The sequence below is a fragment of the Bos grunniens genome, chromosome 20 (genome assembly GCF_055505025.1).
Source record: "Bos grunniens cultivar Pamir isolate PY7600 chromosome 20, Bosgru_T2T1.0, whole genome shotgun sequence".
Taxonomy (NCBI): Eukaryota; Metazoa; Chordata; class Mammalia; order Artiodactyla; family Bovidae; genus Bos; species Bos grunniens.
In genome coordinates this window covers 57,576,126-57,599,224 of record NC_141184.1, presented here as the reverse complement: position 1 = coordinate 57,599,224, position 23,099 = coordinate 57,576,126, and the positions used below count along the sequence as shown (strand labels likewise).

General features: G+C 40.5%; 1 protein-coding gene across 20 annotated transcripts in view; it reads left to right on the top strand.

Moving 5' to 3' along the window:
* The window catches only part of ADAMTS6 (ADAM metallopeptidase with thrombospondin type 1 motif 6), a 279,491-nt gene extending 258,048 nt beyond the window's left edge, over positions 1 to 21,443 (top strand). For 15 of the 20 annotated variants that reach the window (XR_015148908.1, XR_015148909.1, XR_015148911.1 and 12 more), the window contains 2 exons: positions 1,259 to 1,415; positions 18,286 to 21,443. Coding sequence is in view for 12 of the 20 variants with exons in the window: in XM_086361952.1 (XP_086218078.1) it covers positions 1,259 to 1,415; positions 18,286 to 18,395 (267 nt within the window). In the remaining 8 variants the exon portion in view is untranslated. The remainder of the gene's footprint in view (positions 1 to 1,258; positions 1,416 to 18,285) is intronic. The other 5 variants (XR_015148905.1, XR_015148906.1, XR_015148907.1 and 2 more) reach the window with 3 other exon arrangements.
* The last annotated feature ends 1,656 nt before the right edge of the window (positions 21,444 to 23,099 follow it).

Here is a 23,099-nt window from a genome sequence, read left to right as displayed (position 1 = left end):
TTTTCTTCTCCTCTCTATTTTCTATTCAGTTTCCTAAAATTGAAATTAACCAGTGAAAATACCTTTCAAAGATGCTTTATTATATCTTTATGGTGCATTTATTCATCATTCTGTATTTAGAAAGTTAAAAATAAAAGTATCTGCGAATATCCTGGCAAGTCCTATAAGTGCCTTGAGAGTTTTTGCAAATTAATCCAGCAGGGCCTCGGTCTATTTACCTTGTAAATATCACCATCACCTGTCTTTGCACAAGTAGCTCCTCATCTCCTTGATCCCAAATCTCACAGGCTTTCCAGTATTCTGAGTGGCAGGCCCCGAAAATAGACCACAGCTTCACTCTTCAGCCAGGATAGCTGATCAGGCCCAGAGAGCACTTCAGTTCTAAAGTAATTGAATCCCGGGTAGATGAAGAAGGAAAGGGAGACATGCTAACTGGCTACCTACAGACCTCTTCTCAGATTTGTCTCAGATCTGCATACTTTACAAAACTCAAGGTACTTATTTAATGTCTTTTTTTTTTCAAACTGGTCTCATCACCAGGGCCCTCAATGGTCACTGCTGTTAGACTGAACTAATATTTTAATCAGATTCAGAGCACTCCAGTAGACCACTGAGTTGTCTTCCCACAAGTCTTTAATAAATAGGGAGCAATAGAATCTCTGACTATTTTACTTCCTCACAGGTATTTTCTCATTATACTCTTGTTTAACTTCACTGGCACTGATTGGCACTGTTGGAATCACAGCCCAAGAAATCTCCATCCGTTGTCTTCTGGAAACTATATTACTTCTATATTCTAGGGTAATGACACGATCCTTGAGTTTCCAAACCAATGCTGTAATAGAATGATTTAATCATATACCTCCCCAAGATTAACTACATATGGGCTTTATTTTTTTTTTTTCAACTGTTAAAGGAATATTTACTGATGGTTGACTGTACAAGGTGTGGGGGGAGTGAAATACAGGGTTTTTTTCCCTATTCCATTTGTTTGAGGAACACCTTCATGATTTGGGGATCTCTGACCCCTAGTTTGTGGGGAGACCATTGGATTCAGTTCAATTCAGTTCAGTCTGACTGTTTAGAGCGTCTCCATCTTTGGCTGCAAAGAATATAATCAATCTGATTTCAGTATTGACCGAAATACATATGGGCTTTAAAAGCTAATATGTATAGTATTTGAAATGACATAGTATCTATTTTGTCTCCTGAAAATTGTTGAGAACAGCATTTTGTCTCTCCTTGTCTTTTGGTTTAGTGTTCTGCTCAGTGTGGCCTTGGACAGCAAATGCGGACTGTGCAATGTCTTTCCTACACTGGACAGGCATCAAGTGACTGTCCAGAAACTAGTCGACCTCCATCAATGCAGCAGTGTGAAAGCAAATGTGACAGTACCCCCATTTCCAGTACTGAAGGTAAGTTCCCCAGGACCTCCAGTACAGATGGTGAGGGGACTGTAGTCTCAGTGATTCAACTGTATTGATTTACAGGGTTCAAAGAGCCCCATAAAACCACTGTTGTAGTGTGTTTGCATATAGCATTTGTGAAAGCTACACATGTACTGGATATATAATCAGGAAACCTAAGTTGTGTTTTTTTTCCAGACTCTCCCACTATCTGTATGACCTTATTAAGTCACTTAACATTTCTGGAGCTGAGTTTACTTATCTATACAATGAAAGACTGGAATGGAGATAATCTCTAAAGTTCTGTCCAACATAGCATTTTATGTTTGACTTGTGATTTCTAATGAACCAAGCTTGAAAGTAAAAACTTCTGTTTCTTTTTTGGCTATAACAATGGATTTCTGCTATTGGAAAGGTTAAAATCCATGCTTGTTATAGATATAATGAAAGCATATGTTTGGAACTTCTTAGGTTTCAAATACTAATTTTCTCATTGAAGAAAAATAAAAGAATGTTATTGTATAGCTGTTTATATAGGAGGACAATGTCTTCAGACTCTGAAAATTTTCTGTTACATATGGGGAAGTCTCTGTATTAACAGCAGATACCCATCCAAATTCTGAAATTTCTTATATTGTATTTAAATGAATGTACTTTGTTTATTCAATCAAGCATCCATTTGAAATCTCCTGAATGCTACTATGTGCAAGGCAGTATCACAGAAACTGGAGAGTACAGAGACAACTGTGGCATAGTCAGGAAGTTCAGACTGTCGTCTCATATATAAACATCTGAAGCCATGAATTTTAATTATGTAAGAAACCCAGCTATAGGACTCTACTTAAAAAAACAAAAAGATAAAGAGCTATGCTGACTATAATTTGTTAATACTTATCAAATGAAAATGATATGGTAATCTATTAAAAAGAGATTGTACCTTTTGATAAAATCTATCTAGTTTGAGGGACATTTTTTAATCTTATTTTTCAATATTTCCATGAGGAATTTCATTTTAGGAAGAGCAAGCATCTTGCATGACAAGATGCAGAAAACTTGCATCTTTGCAAGTGGCCCATTTCTTATCTGAGCAGTATGAAATGTGAAAGTGTTAGTCACTCAGTCATGTCCGACTCTGTGACCTCATGGACTGTAGCCCTCCAGGCTCCTCTGTCCATGGAAGTATCTAGGCAAGGATACCGGAGTGGGGTGCCATTTCCTTCTCCAGGGGATCTTCCCAACCCAGGGATCAAACCCGGGTCTTCTGCATTCCGGGCAGATTCTTTACCATCTGAGCCACTCAGAACCTCCCTAGTGGCTCAATACAGTGTACTTACTGTATAGTTTACTGTTTCGAAGAAGTATAGCTGTACCCTATGTTAATTAAAAATCACAATTTTAATTTGCAGAATCTCTGGCTGTAATACCATCTCCTTTTTTCCCTTTGGTAAGGGATGTTCTATAAATCTAGCTTTCCTTCTCTTGAGAAGGGCTCAAAAATCTATGACAAACAGAAGTACTTTTCATAGCAAAACTATTTTCCTTAAATAATATGAAATTTAAAGATTTCTTTAAGCCTTGCAGCAAACAAGTCTTCATCTATTGTAAATTATTGGCAATCAATCAGTTCATGTGGGTTTGGGAGTCTGTTTTTCAGAGTTGAAAGATAAAATATTAAGGTGGAAGAGAGGATATAACTATCACAGTAAAGTATGTTGGGTATTATGTTAGGCCCTTTATATTTATTATCCATTATATATATCTCATGTACATAAATATCTATATGTATTATATAATCATGATAACAACCTTTTGAGAGTTGGTATTACTGATGAAGAAACTAAGGCACAGAGAGAGTAACTTACCCACATTACAAAAGAATCACGATTTGAACAAAGATTTGGAAGAGCCCTAGGGCATATCATTTTCAACTACATTTGTATGCTGTTTGTAATTTACTCGTAAAATCAAGAATTTTAACATGAAAACAGAGCTTCTGATTATGAAGTACAGAGACTTCTGGCATGACTGTCAAAGGATTCAGTTCAGTTCAGTTCAGTTCAGTTGCTCAGTCGTGTCCGACTCTTTGCGACCCCATGAATCGCAGCACGTCAGGCCTCCCTGTCCATCACCAACTTCCAGAATTCACTGAGACTCATGTCCCTCGAGTCAGTGATGCCATCCAGCCATCTCATCCTCTGTCGTCCCCTTCTCCTCCTGCCCCCAATCCCTCCCAGCATCAGAGTCTTTTCCAGTGAGTCAACTCTTCGCACGAGGAGGCCAAAGTACTGGAGTTTCAGCTTCAGCATCAAAGGATTAAGGCTTAATAATTGTTGAAAGACCTGGCTTTTTGACATGCCCACAATAATGTATGTTGAAGTTATATTTATAACTTTATTTTAGACCATTTTAGTAATTTCTCCAAACAGTTCTCTACAGTGGATAATTATCATACATAAACTTTGCAGCTGGAGATGTAAAGCTGTTTTTATAGTGAGTGGAATATCTTTTGCAACCGTACTTATTTCTGCCTTAAAAAGATTCTCTTAAAATGGATAGGTTTAATCCAATATTTCTTGGATTGTTTGGAAAAATACTTCATAGTTATTTCTGTCTGGCCAAATTACCTTTTGATCATCATAATCTGAAGTATGCAGTTAGGACAATATCTTTAGCCTTCTCAGTAAAGGAAGAAACTTTTAGGAAATTATTAATCCTGCAAAGTATGACTAATCTTCAAATTGTTATTCCCTAAAGCTGTTGACTCATTTAAGACAGGATAAAATTAGAATTAAAGTAGAAATAATATAGCTGTTGTAACTTGTTTTGTGTTCTCCTTAGCTTCCCAATAGCATATATATTGAGTATATTAAAATGTCTGAAACTATCTGTTCATTACATAAGAAGCTACTTATTGAATGCTTGCTGTGGCCAGCCTCTGCCATTTATTATGGAAATTCAAATACTCTTGTAAGTTCATAGTCTTACAGGGAAGATACTTCTTTAAAAAAAAAAAAAAAGCAAGATGGAATGTGTTATGTGGAGCCATTTACACAAATGCTAAGAGTGCTCACGTAAGTGGCTGATAACTTTAATGTTTGGATCAAGGCAAGCTTCATAGACTTAAATGGTCTGTGACCCAGTTGTAATCTGTAGTTGGAAAAATACAGATGTAACAGTTGATTTAAGTCATAACTTATCATCCATAGAGATATGAAATGGGCAGATAATATGGATTTCAAAAGAGAAAAGGCTCTTACATGACGGTAATGTGAGCGTGACCTGATACAGTTTCTGGAAATCAGATAAGGAGAGAGGACGTAGCTCTTACAAAGGGGAAACTGGGAGGAAGGTCCAATTGTGGGGGAAGGTTAACCAGGTCAAGTTCTGGTTAACGCAGGAGGTAAAAGAGGACTGCTTTTTTCTACCAGAGTCAGGTTCCCTTGTTTCTTGGAAAAGAGGGCTACTGAGAAGCTAGTTCATCTCTACTCCAAGCAAGACAGAGTAGGACTGAGGAAGATCTCTTGGGAACTAAAAGACCATCTTTCATTGGGATCTCTATGGGTGACATGAACCACTGATAGAATCTTGATTATTATTTCAACTACTGAAGTTTAGGAGATGGTTCTCCTTCTGTTATCTTATTTTAAAATAATAAAAACTTTCAAACATACAGCAAAGTTGAAAGAAGTTTATAATGAACGTCCACCATCTAGATTCTACCATTAACATTTTACTGAACTTGCCTTATCACATAGAAATCTATCTGTCCATTTGTTAAGTGATGGTGTTTAAATAATGTGCTTTCCATTCATCCAACCAATAAATTCATTTAATTTGCAAACATGCCTACCATGTGCCAGCCACTGAGACTACAAAAGATTCCTCTCCTCAAAGGAAGCACAGTTTAGTAGGGGTGACAGCATGCAAACAAATAGTTTTCACCATATGGCCAGTACATGGACATCACCAGATGGTCAACACCAAAATCAGATTGATTATATTCTTTGCAGCCAAAGATGGAGAAGCTCTATACAGTCAGCAAAAACAAGACCAGGAGCTAACTGTGGCTCAGACCATGAACTCCATATTGCCAAATTCAGAGTGAAATTGAAGAAAGTAGGGAAAACCACTAAACCATTCAGGTATGACCTAAATCAAATCCCTTATGATTATACAGTGGAAGTGAGAAATAGATTTAAGGACCTAGATCTGATAGATAGAGTGCCTGATGAACTATGGAATGAGGTTCATGACATTGTACAGGAGACAGGGATCAAGACCATTCCCATAGAAAAGAAATGCAAAAAAGCAAAATGGCTGTCTGGGGAGGCCTTACAAATAGCTGTGAAAAGAAGAGAAGCGAAAAGCAGAGGAGAAAAGGAAAGATATAAGCATCTGAATGCAGAGTTCCAAAGAATAGCAAGAAGAGATAAGAAAGCCTTCCTCAGCGATCAATGCAAAGAAATAGAGGAAAACAACAGAACGGGAAAGACTAGCGATCTCTTCAAGAAAATTAGAGATACCAAGAGTATATTTCATGCAAAGATGGGCTCGATAAAGGACAGAAATGGTATGGACCTAAAAGAAGCAGAAGATATTAAGAAGAGATGGCAAGAATACAAAAAAGATCTTCACGACCCAGATAATCACGATGGTGTGATCACTGACCTAGAGCCAGACATCCTGGAATGTGAAGTCAACTGGGCCTTAGAAAGCATCAGTACGAACAAAGCTAGTGGAGGTGATGGAATTCCAGTTGAGCTATTCCAAATCCTGAAAGATGATGCTGTGAAAGTGCTGCACTCAATATGCCAGCAAATTTGGAAAACTCAGCAGTGGCCACAGGACTGGAAAAGGTCAGTTTTCATTCCAATCCCAAAGAAAGGCAATGCCAAAGAATGCTCAAACTACCACACAATTGCACTCATCTCACATGCTAGTAAAGTAATGCTCAAAATTCTCCAAGCCAGGCTTCAGCAGTATGTGAACCATGAACTTCCTGATGTTCAAGCTGGTTTTAGAAAAGGCAGAGGAACCAGAGATCAAATTGCCAACATCCGCTGGATCATGGAAAAAGCAAGAGAGTTCCAGAAAAACATCTATTTCTGCTTTCTTGACTATGCCAAAGCCTTTGACTGTGTGGATCACAATCAACTGTGGAAAATTCTGAAAGAGATGGGAATACCAGACCACCTGATCTGCCTCTTGAGAAATTTGTATGCAGGTCAGGAAGCAACAGTTAGAACTGGACGTGGAACAACAGACTGGTTCCAAACAGGAAACGAGTTCGTCAAGGCTGTATATTGTCACCCTGTTTATTTAACTTATATGCAGAGTACATCATGAGAAACGCTGGACTGGAAGAAACACAAGCTGGAATCAAGATTGCCGGGAGAAATATCAATAACCTCAGATATGCAGATGACACCACCCTTATGGCAGAAAGTGAAGAGGAACTCAAAAGCCTCTTGATGAAAGTGAAAGTGGAGAGTGAAAAAGTTGGCTTAAAGCTCAACATTCAGAAAACGAAGATCATGGCATACGGTCCCACCACTTCATGGGAAATAGATGGGGAAACAGTGGAAACAGTGTCAGACTTTATGTTTCTGGGCTCCAAAATCACTACAGATGGTGACTGCAGCCATGAAATTAAAAGACGCTTACTCCTTGGAAGGAAAGTTATGACCAACCTAGATAGCATATTCAAAAGCAGAGACATTACTTTGCCAACAAAGGTCTGTCTAGTCAAGGCTATGGTTTTTCCTGTGGTCATGTATGGATGTGAGAGTTGGACTGTGAAAAATGCTGAGCGCCGAAGAATCGATGCTTTTGAACTGTGGTGTTGGAGAAGACTCTTGAGAGTCCCTTGGACTGCAAGGAGATCCAACCAGTCCATTCTGAAGGAGATCAGCCCTGGGATTTCTTTGGAAGGAATGATGCTAAAGCTGAAACTCCAGTACTTTGGCCACCTCATGCGAAGAGTTGACTCACTGGAAAAGACTCTGATGCTGAGAGAGATTGGGGGCAGGAGGAGAAGGGGACGACAGAGGATGAGATGGCTGGATGGCATCAGTGACTCGATGGACGTGAGTCTGAGTGAACTCTGGGAGTCGGTGATGGACAGGGAGGCCTGGCATGCTGCGATTCATGGGGTCGCAAAGAGTCGGACATGACTGAGCGACTGATCTGATCTGATAATAGGGGTAGACAGAAGCTCCCATGAGTACACAGAGGAAGGGGGTATCAGCAGAAGCACCACTGGGCAGGGCACTGAAAGGTGGAATAGTTGGCTGAGAAGATGTTGAGATGCTGGGCATTCCTAGCAGAAGATGAGTGTGTGCAGTCACAGAGCTGTGGAGTCACACATAGTTCAGTATGGCTGCAGAGGGAGGCAGATGAGCAGACAGTGGAGATGAGGCTGCAAAGAAAGAGACAGGGACTTGGTTTGGGGGGTTCCTGGATGCAGTGGAAGGAAGGTAAGACTCTATCAGTTCTGGGAACAAGTGAAGGAAGTTGGGGAGTGACATACTTAGGCTGGCAGGTGTATAAAGGGGCAGAGGGAAGATAGTTTTGTGTAGGAGAAGAGTTACAAAGTTGTGCTAAGAATCCAGGCTAGAGATGATGAAGGCTTGAACTCAAGCAGATATGGTAAGGATCAAAAAGAGGGCAATGGTGACAATCTAGAAGGCTGGAATGGTGAGGGAGATGGGAGGGAGGTTCAGGAGGGATGGGACATGTGTGTACCTATGGCTGATTCTTGATGTATAACAGAAGACCACAAAATTCTGTAAAGCAATTATCCTTCAATTTAAAAAAAGTGGCAAAAAAAGAGGGTAATGAATTGAAGGAAAAAAAGACAAAATAGAAAGGAGAAGAAAAAGACCCTGGTGAACCAGTGGACATAGGAATGAGAATATGTTGTAGAAGTATTACATATGACTCTCAAGTGTCAGATTAGGGAACTGAATACTATTAACCATGGTAAGGAATTTAGGCATCTACATGGAAATTTAGCACATTAGTCCCCTAAAACCATAATAAAATAATGGAATTTGAATAAAGTTTTAAAAAATAAACAATGGAGAGAGATTAAAGAAATGGAGGAAGGTTAAGGTAACAAAGGATAGTAATAGAAAGAGAATCAGAAGTGGAACATCAAAATATTAAAAGTAAATGGTGAGAGGGAGCTAGGAGGAAGAAGAAGGAAGATACAATTTGCCACGTTTAACATCTGCTTTAACTTTTTATTCCTAAAAACCTTCGGCTAAGAGTAAAGGCATTATAGGCCTGATTTTGACAGACTGCCACTGATGAGGGTAACACTACATTGCTGCTAAGAGTGAATTATAGACACACTGGGTATCACTGCATTTGAAATACTACTCAGAGTATTTTTTTTAAGTGCATCTGGCAGCTGAGACTAGCCTACTCGAGCTCACCTGAAATTCTATCCCAAATGCCATTTTATTCATCTTTATGCGGTTTCAGATTCCCTTGTAGTTTATATGGTGAGTCTTTTCAGCTTCTCAGTTGCACAAAGTACTCTGTCATCTAGTATATATTACTGCCAGGTAATGATTCATGGTGTGGAAAGGTGAGCAGGAAAGGTGTAGTTAGTGTACATTGGTTTACCAGACCAGGCTGTCTAACGGTGCCTTTGGCGGGTCTCAGTCTCCCTTAAGTAAATGACTCTGAGCTGCCTGAGCAGCTCCAGCAATCTCCTGAGATCCATGGAACAAAACGGCTACTGAATTTGGCTTTTAAGGTGGCATCTGATATATTAAAATCAGTGAAAGGAATGAATGGTGAAGGTCATTTGGACTTTGAGTTCAAGCAGGTGAGGAAGACCAGACATTTTTGTTGCCATTTTAAAGAGCTCATAATCCACCATAACATTCAGGGTCACATTCCTGCTGTCTAGTTTGGAGGGAACCCTGGATTTGTATTGGCTCAAAGCACCTCAAGTTGACTGTGGGTGGCATCCAGAGAATAAGACTGGATAAGAAGAAACCAAGAAATAAAGAGAGAAAGAAATGGCTTAGTCCATGGTAAGGTGGACTCAAAATGAAGTCCCATAGTTGATATTACCTTGCTTTACTTAGTAAAAGTCAGTGGACTGTTCCCACTGCAATGAGTGCTATCAAATTCCCAAGCAAAACATGTTATTTCATCCTTTTCCAGTTTGAATATGTAAAATACTAAGGACTCAAGTATAGTTTTGGAGAAGGCAATGGCACCCCACTCCAACACTCTTGCCTGGAAAATCCCATGGACAGAGGAGCCTGGAAGGCTGCAGTCCATGGGGTCGCTAAGAGTCGGACAGGACTGAGTGACTTCACTTTCACTTTTCACTTTCCTGCATTGGAGAAGGAAATGGCAACCCACTCCAGTGTTCTTGCCTGGAGAATCCCAGGGACGGGGGAGCCTGGTGGGCTGTCGTCTATGGGGTCGCACAGAGTCAGACACGACTGAAGTGACTTAGCGGCAGCAGCAAGTATAGTTTCATCAGGAAAAGTATTCTGATTTCATATCCCCTACCCCTAACTCCGTCACCATACATGTACATACATAGCCTTTGCCTTTCTCTTCTCACCAGGCTCTACATCTCCATGGGCTCTTTGACAAAAGTACAGCTGGTTTTACTTTTGTAATCCAAAGGATAGACCCTTAGATGAGAATCATAGCTCTGCTTATTGTGTTCTCCCTCTGAATTTCATAAAGAACTTACAGGCACAGAGAATATGCATTCTCCAGAGAAAAATCCTGAATGGTCCAACTTGGTCATGGAAGGATATGTCATATGTATCCCAACTCCTCCAGTCATAGAATTTAAGCCTGATTTAGGCAGGCTTGGCAGTGTTTTATGAAATAAATATAGGAACACTGCATTTCAGGAGTTGCTCTTATACTCCTTGGGTTAAGTCAAGCCATCAAAGTCATAATGAATCTCAATCCTTTTGCATCCTAAATTCATAAGCTTATGTTCAGTGTGACTAGTTCAAAATCATATCTTTTAGTTCAGAGTTTTGAAAGATTAATGTAAAGTACCTGGGGAAAAACTGTTGGCACATCAATGATAAGTAAATTCATGTGTTGCCTATGAAACAGGTTGTCTAATTTTATTGTTCAAATCTACCAGAACCCAGATTACCAGTGAGACCCACTCCAGCATACCTGGAATGTTACTTAAGATTCTAATAGTGGGTCTAATTCATATCATAAGGCCTAGAAGCTGGCTTTCAGCCCTTGATATATCCCCATGTCTCTCTGAGAAGAAATAGTCCATAAATTGTCCCTCCAGAAATCTCATCTTTGGTAAAGTGAAACTTTATTTTTGGGCAGGGAGGTGAGAGGAGATGTAAAAAAAGGAGAGACTAGTTAGGTTCACAAAATATGTCCCAGAAACCACACTATAAGGACCTCTCACCCTTCTAATAGCTTCAGAAGAAAAAAGATAAAAGTGTTTTCTCATTCTCCTCCCCAGAGAGTGCTTAGCTGGTACATGAAGATAGTAGAATAAAAATATCAGACTCTGTCATCTTAAAATCTTTGACCTGCTAGCTCAGATTCCACTGCTTTAAAAGCAGTAGATAAAAGTATCTGCATGAAGAAAACATGAGAGTAAAAACCAGACTTTCAAAGTAGATCGACTACAAAGAGATTATATTACAAAAAGATTCTGCCTAAAAAAAAGGATTCCTTTCAGTAGCTTTCCTAGTATAATTGTTTATGTGCAGATTGTGTATTACTTGGGTATCAATTCAGTTCAGTCGCTCAGTTGTGTCCGACTCTTTGTGACCCCATGAATCGCAGCACGCCAGGCCTCCCTGTCCATCACCAACTCCCGGAGTTCACCCAGATTCACGTCCATCGAGTCAGTGTTGCCATCCAACCATCTCATCCTCTGTCGTCCCCTTCTCCTCCTGCCCCCAATCCCTCCCAGCATCAGAGTCTTTTCCAGTGAGTCAACTCTTCGAATGAGGTGGCCAAAGTACTGGAGTTTCGGCTTTAGCATCATTCCTTCCAAAGAAATCCCAGGGCTGATCTCCTTCAGAATGGACTGGTTGGATCTCCTTGCAGTCCAAGGGATTCTCAAGAGTCTTCTCCAACACCACAGTTCAAAAGCATCAATTCTTTGGCACTCAGCCTTCTTCACAGTCCAACTCTCACATCCATACATGACCACAGGAAAAACCATAGCCTTGACTAGACGAACCTTTGTTGGCAAAGTAATGTCTCTGCTTTTGAATATGCTGTCTAGGTTGGGCGTAACTTTCCTTCCAAGGAGTAAGTGTCTTTTAATTTCATGGCTGCAGTAACCATCTGTAGTGATTTTGGAGCCCCCAAAAATAAAGTCTGACACTGTTTCCACTGTTTCCCCATCTATTTCCCATGAAGTGATGGGACCAGATGCCATGATCTTCGTTTTCTGAATGTTGAGCTTTAAGCCAACTTTTTCACTCTCCACTTTCACTTTCATCAAGAGGCTTTAAAGTTCCTCTTCACTTTAGAGAAACCAATTTTTAGATATTTTAAATATTAGCTAGAAATCAATGCTAACTGAGGATCATTCAGAAATCCAGTCCAAACATATCTGTCATTGTTTATTTAAAAATATTTACCCCTTCTCTTGGATGGCAGAGCAGATCTCCTAATAATGATGTCCCCAAAGATTGACTTATCAGGGTTATCAGCCAAAAATAAGTATTGACAGGCAAAAACTCTTTTGCATTAAGATGAAAAGAATGCTGCCAAAATAGAGTGGTTCTGGAATCAGACAAACCTGAGTTCTGGTCCCCCTTCTTAGACCAACCAGCTTTGTGACACAGAATGAGTTTCATATGTAGCCTTTTTGATCCTCAGATTTTCCATCTGTGTAAAGCTGACATTTTATTTACTTAAAATGATTGTTGTTGTTTAGTCGCTAAGTCATTTCTGACCCTTTTGCAACCCCATGGACTGTAGTCCACCAAGCTCCTCTGTACATGGGATTTGCCAGGCAAGAATACTGGAGTGGATTACCATTTCTTGCTCCAGGGGATCTTCCCGACCCAGGGACTGAACCCACATCTCCTGCATTGGCAGGTGGATTTTTTACCACTGACCCATCACTGATGCCCACTTAAAATGATTAAATATATATAAATATGTAAAACTGCCTAAGTCAATACCTGGCGTAAAGGAAGCACTTGATAAACTATTTTTAATGTTATCATTACTAGATTAATCTCTCATAGACTTAAAAGGCAAAGAATGAAAGACTGGTCATTGGTTGATCTTCTTTGATGAGCAGGTTTTCGCCTCTCTGAAGACCAGTTCTTCCAGTGTAGGTAGTCCCTAGGCATCACTATGAAAAAGCTGGTGGAGGTGATGGGGTTCCAGCTGAGCTATGTCAAATGCTAAAAGATGATGCTGTGAAAGTGCTGCACTCAATATGCCAGCAAATTTGGAAAACTCAGCAATGGCCACAGGACTGGAAAAGGTCAGTTTTCATTCCAATCCTAAAGCAAGGCAATGCCAAAGAATATTCAAACTACCACACAATTACATTCATCTTGTCCACTAGCAAGGTAATGCTCAAAATTCTCCAAGCAAGACTTCAACAGTATGTGAACTGAGAACTTCCAGATGTTCAAGTTGGATTTAGAAAAGGCAGAGGAACCAGAAATCAAATTGCCAACATCCGTTGGATCACAGAAAAAGCAAGAAAACTCCAGAAAAAAACATCTGCTTTATTGACTACACCAAAGCCTTTGACTGTGTGGATCACAATGAACTGTGGAAAATGCTTCAAGAGATGGGAATACCAGACCACCTTACCTGCCTCCTTAGAAATCTGTATGCAGGTCAAGAAGCAACAGTTAGAACCAGACATGGAACAACAGATTGGTTCCAAATTGAGAAAGGAGTATGTCAAAGCTGTATATTGTTACCCTGCTTATTTAACTTACATGAAGAGTACATCATACAAAATGCCAGGCTGGATGAAGCACAAGCTGGAATCAAGATTGCCGGGAGAAATAGCAATAACCTCAGATATGCAGATGACACCACCCTTATGGCAGAAAGTGAAGAGGAACTAAAGAGCCTCTTGATGAAAGTGAAAGAGGAAAGTGAAGAAGCTGGCTTAAAACTCAGCATTCAAAAACGAAGATCATCACATCTCATCCCATCACTTCACGGCAAATAGATGGGGAAACAGTGCAAACAGTGACAGACTTATCTTCTTGGGCTCCAAAATCACTGTAGATGGTGACTGCACCCATAAAATTAAAAGATGCTTGCTCCTGGAAGAAAAGCTACAACAAGCCTCAGTCCAGTTCAGTTCAGTCGCTCAGTCATGTCCGACTCTTTGCGACCCCATGAATTGCAGCACCCCAGGCCTCCCTGTCCATCACCAACTCGCAGAGTTCACTCCAACTCATGTCCATTGAGTCGGTGATACAAAAAGCGTAGACATTACTTTGCTGACAAAGGTCCGTCTAGTCAAAGCCATGGTTTTTCCAGTAGTCATGTATGGATGTGAGAGTTGGACTGTGAAGAAGGCTGAGCGCCGAAGAATTGATGCTTTTGAACTGTGGTGTTGGAGAAGCGTCTTGAGAGTCCCTTGGACTGCAAGGAGCTCCAACCAGTCAATCTTAAAGGAAATCAGTCCTAAATATTCATTGGAAGGACTGATGCTGAAGCTGAAGCTTCAATACTTAGGCCACCTGATGTGAAGAACTGACTCATTGAAAAATACCCTGATACTAGGAAAGTTTGAAGGCAGGAGGAGAAGGGGATGATAGAGGATGAGATGGTTGGGTGGCATCACCGACTCGATGGACATGAGTTTGAGCAAGCTCTGAGAGTTGGTGATAGACAGGGGAGCATGGTGTACTGCAGTACATGGAGTCACAAAGAATTGGACACAACTGAGCGAGTGAACTGAACTGAACTGAAGCAATCTCTAGCAGGTAAAACCATAACATAGCAATAGAATCTCCCTCAGGGCCCCTTCTTCATGGGAGCTCCCTGCACTCCATCAATATTGAGTGTCCTTCCATAGCCCAGGAATCACCATTTAATATCTCATCAAGGCCCATTATCTGCTTGGCAGTCTTCAACCCTGGTACTTACCCCAGATCTCTCCTCACCTCATCATAATTTACCTGCTCTCTCTTAAAATCTTATTGTTAATTTACTTATGTATGCCAGTGAAGAGCCTATATATTTTTCACAGGAATCCCAGAGAAACAATACAGGATGGTTGTTCTCAAATGTGTTATTGGTAGCAGTAATGCGAGCTGATAAACTGAGTGCTCACTCTTGTGCCAAGTCACACATGTGCTGTAGATGTTACCTCATACGAGCTTCACAACATCCTATGAGCTTCATTTCACAGATGAAGAAACTGAGGTTTAGAGAGACGAAGTCACTTGGCCAAGGACAAACAAATACTGGGAAGAGGCAGTGCCCGAATTCACCCCTGGATCTGCCACTCTCACCAGTGATACTCTCAGATCCTGGAACGTCCCTGCCTCCCTAAGCTTGATCCTACCCCTAGGACCCAAATGAATTCCTGCTTTCAATCACGTTACTTGGAATCAGGTTATTGAGAACTAACTTAGAAGAGGCGTTGGGAAGTTCAGAGGGAGACACCCTGGCAGTGGGCCTTCAGGCTGCCCCTAGACTAGACACCGCTCCGGCCGAAGGGCCATGCTGGGACCTTTGTGTGTGAAAGAGGCTTCTCATTTCTAGCCCCTACCTAAGGAGCTGAATCCTGAATATTTTATTTGTAATGGCCTGAATGGGTGGCTGGAGGGGTGGTTGGAGGAAGAAACAATTTATGAATATTTTGTTTTATTCATTATCTACTATTGAATCAAATTCTAAAGTCTAAATCTAAAAGAAAAATCTGTAAATTTTCTTGTATTTTGCTCATCTCAGAATTTTCCTGGTTCAGAAACTCTTCAACAATGGAGTAATGAACCTCCCAATAAAGTTACACCTCAGGAAATATTCTTCTTTGTCTTCAAACTGACTTGTGTCTGTAGGACAGCATTTTCTAAGTAGTAATCTAAGTATTGCATCCTTGTTGAGAAATTCAGAGCACAACGTACTTGTCATCAGGTGGTAAAAGGTAATGATAACTAACAGTAGTAATAGTAATTCAGTATTTTACACTCACTGAGAGCCAATAACCATTCTATGCACTGTGCTAGGCAGAATCATTGGATATACATGCTACATGTGGAAATGGAAACAGTCATCTTTCCTATTCACAAGTGAGGATGCCTAACCTCTTGAAGGCACAGAGAGGTTAGGAAATTTGTTCTGAGTCATAAAGTTTGTAAATAGAAAGCTGGTCTTAAATCCAAGTAGTCTGACTACTAATTTTATTTCCTTGTACTGTAAAAGAGCCAGTCCTCCTCTATCCATTTATAAACTAAATCATTTTTATATTTTGGCAAAGAAGATGAAAGCCAAAGTTTATTTGGAACTTAAAGCAGTCCCACCAAAACCCTGTTATAGTGTGTGAGAGTGATGGTCTCCATTGGAAGGCTGCCCCATTAGGATGGTGTTTTGAAATTAAAGATGAGTGATATTGTATCAGCTTTCCTCATCCTTTCAGTTCAGTTCAGTTGCTCTTTGCGACTCTTTGCAACCCCATGGACTGCAGCACACCAGTCCTCCCTGTCCATCCCCAACTCTTGGAGTTCACTCAAACTCATGTCCATTGAGTCAGTGATGCCATCCAGTCATCTCATTGTCTGTCGTCCCCTTCTCCTACTGCCTTCAATCTTTCCCAGCGTCAGGATCTTTTCAAATGAGTCAGCTCTTTGCATCAGGTGGCCAATGTTTTGGATTTTCAGCTTCAGCGTCAATCCTTCCAATGAATATTCAGGATTGATTTCCTTTAGGATGGACTGATTGGATCTCCTTGCAGTCCAAGGGACTCTCAAGAAGCTTCTGTAACACCATAGTTCAAAAGCATCAATTCTTCAGCACTCAGCTTTCTTTATAGTCCAACTCTCACATCCATACATGACCACTGGAAAAACCATAGCCTTGACTAGATGGACCTTTGTTGGCAAAGTAATGTCTCTGCTTTTTAATATGCTGTCTAGGTTGCCTCATCCTTTATGCTTAGCTTTTCTCATCATTTTAATAACTTCACTATCTGGATAATATATTCCTCTAGGTAACACTGAACAACCTTTTTTGTACAACACAAAACAAAAATATTCTTTTTTATGAAAAATATACAACACAAAAATATCCTTAGTCTAAACTTTCTGGTTACTTTTCACTGATCATGACAGAGAAGAAGAAAAATAACAAGTGACCTCCAAATTAAAATATATGGAGATACTTTCACCTCAAATTCAAACTCGATTCACCAAATATCTGATTTTTTCAGTGCAAAGTTTAAAGAAATTTTTAATGTCTCTCCTACCTTTTTTCAGCCAAAACTTAAATTCATTGAGAATCTTAGTATAGAAATTTTCTATTCAAATTTCTAACAGTTATTCTCTTTGAAAATCAAAACTCAAGGGAGTTCTATGGTGGCAGAGCTTATGCTTTCAGAAGATTAAAGGTTACAGTTTAAAATGTTAAGTCTTTCACTGAAAAAGCCTTGAAAGTGAGATCAATAAAATTGTTACCTTTTTAATAATAATGACTAGAAATTTTTCCATTTCTTTGCATTTGATTTTCCATGTTTATCATATGGCTTATGTTCCATGCATATGATCTCTTGAACCTTAGTGGATTTATGAAGCCAAAGAAAAAAACAGGCAAATAAAGAAACAACAACTCTGTTCTGTTACACTGAACACTTCCCAGTGTTCTGCCTGATTCTAATTACCTTAATTTACCCAGGATGCTTCAGTATAACCACCTGGAAAAATGAGGGTGGAACTTTGATTCTGGGAGGCATATGGAAATTTAATTACTAGATTTACAAAGTATTTTAAAACCCCCAGATAAAATTGACCAGAAGACTGGAGAAGAATATCCTCATTAGCAGTAGTGGGGTTATATGGAATGGTGGGGATTTCTGAGACTCAAAAGCCTGTGTCTATTTTTCTACACTGGCCCCTCAGCCCCATCTTCTACAACCAGCCTCAAGAGGAAGTGGAGAAAGAATCATTTATTCACCTCTGGCTGGAAGAACTGCAGATTTCAAGTGTGGCAGTTCTAGCACTGAGGAGAAAACACACATAGGAAAAAAGAAGGCCATGTCTCACTTCCAAATTAAAAAAAGACATTTCTACATGTTTCCATAACCCACAGACTGCTGCCATTTGAGGCCAACCCCTCCAAGTTTCCCTCTTTGTCTAGTGTAGTTGCTAAGTCTAGGCCACTGTCAGCAGTCCTTTTCACTCACCCAGGACCATCCCCACACCCCACAGATGCAGAGATTCTCTGGAGACATGTGTACTCTGGTATCAAACAATGCAACTCATGTTTGATTTTGGATAACCTTGCACTGCTGAATAAAATAACCCTTGAGAAAGAAGCAATAAAAGCTCTGTAAGAAAAATGACTCATGTTTCCAAGCTGTCTAAAGTGATCACTTATCCCAACAAATGGTAATTCTTTCAAGACACAGTGGGCATGCACCATACTTATAAAAGTCTGGGAGAAAAGCCTTGCAAATCATTTTTTTTTAAATTCGTGTTAAAATGTATCAAAAGAATATTTCTGGTAGGGTGTACCAGACAGGGTATGCTTGAAAACAAAAACCACATGGATGTGAAAGCCAAGGTGCATTGGCCCAGGGAGGCAGCGGGGTGGGGTAGGGGTGGGGTCTCTGCAGAACATCCAAGCTCATTGTTTATGTACTTGTTTATGTGCCTCTAATTGTTTTCCCTTTTCTCCCCCCACTGGTTAGAGTGCAAAGATGTGAACAAAGTGGCTTATTGCCCACTGGTGCTGAAGTTCAAGTTCTGTAGTCGAGCATACTTCAGACAGATGTGTTGTAAGACCTGCCAAGGACACTGACCCACGGAAAGCCAGAGAGAGCGCCTTGTCATTTCATCGTGGAAATGTATCCATCACAGAGAGCCACCCAGAGGAAGAGGATTGATGTCCTTGCAAATGCATTACCCTGTGGAAAACGTAACCACTGGTCAGCCCTAGCTGACAGGATTTCAATATTATTTTAACTTCTGTGAAGTGGGATTTATTGATCCAAAGTGCTGGACACGGTAGTAGGAGGGAATGCCAGATTGGAGAGATCCAAACAACGCAGGGAGACTTGCTTACTGTGGAACCTTTGTGTTCTTTCGAGTAAATCCAATAGCCTGTTTACCTCCTTGGACCATTAAGATAATTTTTATTATGGACTTAGCAATGACACTGAATCCATTTGTGTTTAAAACTGTTTAAAATGTAGCTGTTTTGACTTGGTCAACTATGGAAGTAAAGAAGATTCAGAAATCTTAAGTCATAGCTTAAAAATATTTACTATACTTTATCTCACTCCAACAGCACCACAATTTAAATTCTAAAATGGGCTTTGAACTGTAATTTAAGGCGGAATTATAAATCAGAAGTAATGAAAGTTTGTATTATTTTTCTTCATTCCACTTAATTTCCTTAGGAATAATCCCCCTGTTCTGAACACTGCTGTGAGCCATATATAAACTATATTAAACTGAACAACAATGAAGGACTTAGTTTAAAGCAGTGCATCAGTTACTGCAGCTGTGCAAGTCTATAAATTCACTGCTTAAAGACTGTGGCCAACTTGCCATTGTGCAAGTGAAGCTGAGATTTCCATTAAAACTTTAAGAGAAAAACATTTCAATTTCATGCAGAAGCAGACCTGGGGTATGGTAGAGACTGAAGTTCCAGGCCTTTTGCTGCCAGCACACAGGCTGCCTCAGTTCTTATTTGAGTCACCCCAACTCACTCATGTTTACATCCTCTCCAGCCACAGAATGGCTTCTGCCCTGTTGGATCGTTGCATATGCATGCTGAGCTTGCTGAGATGATACCATGCAAAAGACAGACTGGCTCGGTGACAACCAGGCAGACCCTTTTGCTGACAATTACGATGAGTTCCAGATGTCCCTTCTTTGATATGGCAGAAGGGCATTTATTTATATGAGAGCAAGTGTGTGTGTGTATGTGTGTGTGTGTGTGCAGGCGCTTTTGAGTGTGTGGGTAGGTGAGTGTGCTTGCACATAGATGTGCTATTTCTGTGAGTTCTAAGGTAGGCAAGGGACAATAACCAAAGAAGAAAAACTCATGAAGACTAGAGATCATAAAGCATCATTTAAATAGTCACCTAACCAAGGATTTTGTATTTTTTATGGATACTCTGAATGGCAATTAAATGTGAAATCCAATTTCTTGGGTAGCTCAAACTCTAGAATCAAATCTACCTAAATTAAATTGACTAGCTCACATTTTCCCTGTCCACAAGTTTCACATCACGCTCGTCAAAAAGATTTGACAGTGAGATTTTTTAAGAAGAGAAACAAAAAGAGGGTACTTGCTTTATGAATATGTTGTACTTGAACACTTGCAGCAGGATCTTGACGAATGTGTTTTGTGTCCAAAACACGACTGCACCATGCGACACCAACACCTCAAACTCAAACCAAATGGCTACTTTGCAAGATACTACTTGCGGTTAAAGAGTGTGTTTGACTTAAATCATCACTGTGCTCTGAAACAACCTGCCGGGTGTATCACATACGCCATGACCTAAGAGTGGCTGATTAGGTTTTTCAGAAAGGAAGAGAAACTCATATTCTTCAAAAACCAAACTAGATGTCAGGTTTGCTGTGGACAGTCAGCCTGGGACGTTTGTTGCTCTGCATGTTCAGTCATGGTCATCTGTGTCTCCTCGCCTGCTTTCTCTCAACACCGCAGCTCACATCCCTGAGTTTCCAGAGAGAGCTATTGACAGTGGGCGAGAGTGGCCAGTGCGTCTATCTCTGCTGCCTTGAAGACAGCCCAAGTGCCACCTCAGCCATTCAGTGAAGGGCAGACAGCCCACAAGCACTGACTTCCTTTGGTCCCTTGCAAAGAGCAGTTAACTCGGTGCTAATGTGCCTGGTGAAATAAACTAAACCAACAAAGGATAGGTGGTTTCTGTGGCACCTTTTAGACATAGGTTTGCTGTCAGGATCTGCTTTTTCCAACGTAAATACCAGCTTATGTTTTTATTTCAAGAAGATTTCTTATATTACTGACTAGAGGCTCCTTTCCCCCTCACCCAGGAACTAACATTGTGAGGGCCATAACCCTGGGCCCTGGCAGCACCCCAACTGGTGCTAGAAAGGAGGGTAGCCATGTTCCTCTGGGGGTTGTGCAGCGGCAAGGCCAGGGGGCAGAGAGCACCTGGAAACAGCATCAGATTACTTTCTGGAAAGATCCAAACACAGAATATATACAATAGGACTAAACTTTCAATTGGTCTTGAATTTATACCTGACTGAGAAAGTCTTATTCCATATCACATCACAACATTACTGCTGCTCTCTCATCCATCACGTGGCTGCATGATGCCCTATTCCTAAATATTAACAATAGGATTGTCTGTGGAGGCTGAGCCACCCTGGCAGGCCCTCCAAAAGGAGTGAGCTATGTAGGCTACTCAGAGAAGCCTAAGGAAACTGGTACCCCATGACTGAGAGAAGTATCTGCCACTGCAGAGACCCGCCAAAAAAGGCAAGGTAAGCGTAGCCAACTGACTCCCTGAACAGTCCATTTCATTAGGAATTTTATTATTTGAGTGAATGTCACATAGGTATCCTTAATAATACAGAATGAAATTACCTTTGTATTATTGTGATTAGTTGTTGCTTATTTTATATTCAGTATTAATGTGGTACACTGTTACTTTTTTTTTTGCTTTGTAAATTATATTCTAATTTATTGCCATGTTTCCTAACACTTGTTCTACATTCAGTCTCCTGCTTGTAATGAAAATGAAAAAGTCATTGTAACACTTGATGGAGTGAAATTCCACACCAGGCACAGATTTTTTTAACATAGATAATTTAGTAAAAATAAAAATTCAGCTTGTAAGAATGATTCAGATGGAAGTTGTCTATTCCCTGAAAAGATGGTGTTAAACTCACAGTAGAACTCTCTCCCTTGCAATACCATACTGCAGTGAAAGTGAAATGGAAGTGTTAGTCACATCTGACTCTTTGCAACCTTATGGACTGTAGCCTGCCAGGCTCCTCTGTCCATGGGATTCTCTAGGCGAGAATACTGGAGTGGGTAGCCATTCCCTTCTCCAGGGGATTTTCCCAACCCAGGAGTCAAACCCAGGTCTCCTGAACTGCAGACAGTTTCTTTACCGTCTGTCACCAAGGAAGCCCCTACATCGTCTAAATTTTCCAGGAAGTGTCTGGACTGAGATAACTTGTTGCATTCTTTTTTCTTTTTTTGGCCACACCGTGAAGAATGCAGGATCTTAGTTCCCTGACCAAGGATCAAACCCACACCCCCAACAGCGGAAGCGCAGATTCTCAACTGCTGGACTGCCAGGGAAGTCCCACTTGTTGCCTTCTTATTACCCTTCTCAGAGATTACATCTACTGTATGTCAGTAACATTAAATGCAAGGCCTCAGTTATTTCTGGTGGGGCTGTATCCCCAGATGCCACCAGCCAGCTGTTCTAAGGCCAGAAGGGAAGTCAGACTGGCCACTGCCACGTAACTTGAGTCACACGGCCCACAACTCTTTTGCCCTCTCCTTTTTGCCTTCCATGTAAGCTCTTTAGTATAGACACAAGGTATTTCATTGTAGAAAGGGTGCTGAACAAAGAATTCATGCTTGAAGGGTTTTTCTATTCATATTCGACTAGGAACAAAGAACAAGATGAGCATCCTTTGCCATCTTCAGACATTTCCTCTTAGGCTGAGCCGCTTTGCTGAACTGAGGGACCCTATCATATGGAAAGGCAACAGTTCATATGAAGCTTAGCAGCTAATAAGTTATCCCTCCTGCATGCTTAGCTGTTTCAGTACTTTCATAATGACAACTTCATCAATTACGTTAAAAAATGTGCATTGTCCAAAACATGTTTGTGCTTTAATCCACTCACTCCCATATCCCTCCCCCACACATTCAATTATATACATTAGAAGGAATCAAGAAAGGTGATTAGATAGTTCTGGGGGGTGCTTTCTCAAGGTCATCTTAGGAGCCAAAAACGGTGAAGTATTATGAATGCTCAGTTAAGAAGACCCTGGCACCAACTATTTCAGCCTCCCACTGCATTTGCAAAGGGTAGTTCTGCTGCTATGGGTCAGGGAGGGGGAACACCAACCAAGAAATAAGTCCTGCTTTAGCTTTGATTCCTCAGATTCAAATCTGTCTTTTCATCTACAGTTGTTTTCAAGCTTCTGTTTAAATGTTTCTCTCCCAGTGAAATACCTAACTGTCACTATCTTGCCTAGGGCACTGACCCCAAGGACAGTCTGACTTTCTAAAGATTTTGCCACTGCTGGAGGAGCAGTAGGACCCTTCAACCTTATGCTCCAAGAGGCCAGGTGACTTTTTTTTCAAGTAAATTAGGAAGAAAGTTGGATATTGACCTTGGTAACGAAAATACGTGAATTTGTGTGGCAAGGGTAAGATTCATTACTTTTAAAAGAAGGGAAAAGAAATGTAATTCAGGGGGGAAAAAAAAAAGTCATAGCCCAGAAGGACTGGAAAATTCTAAATAAGTGGTCACAG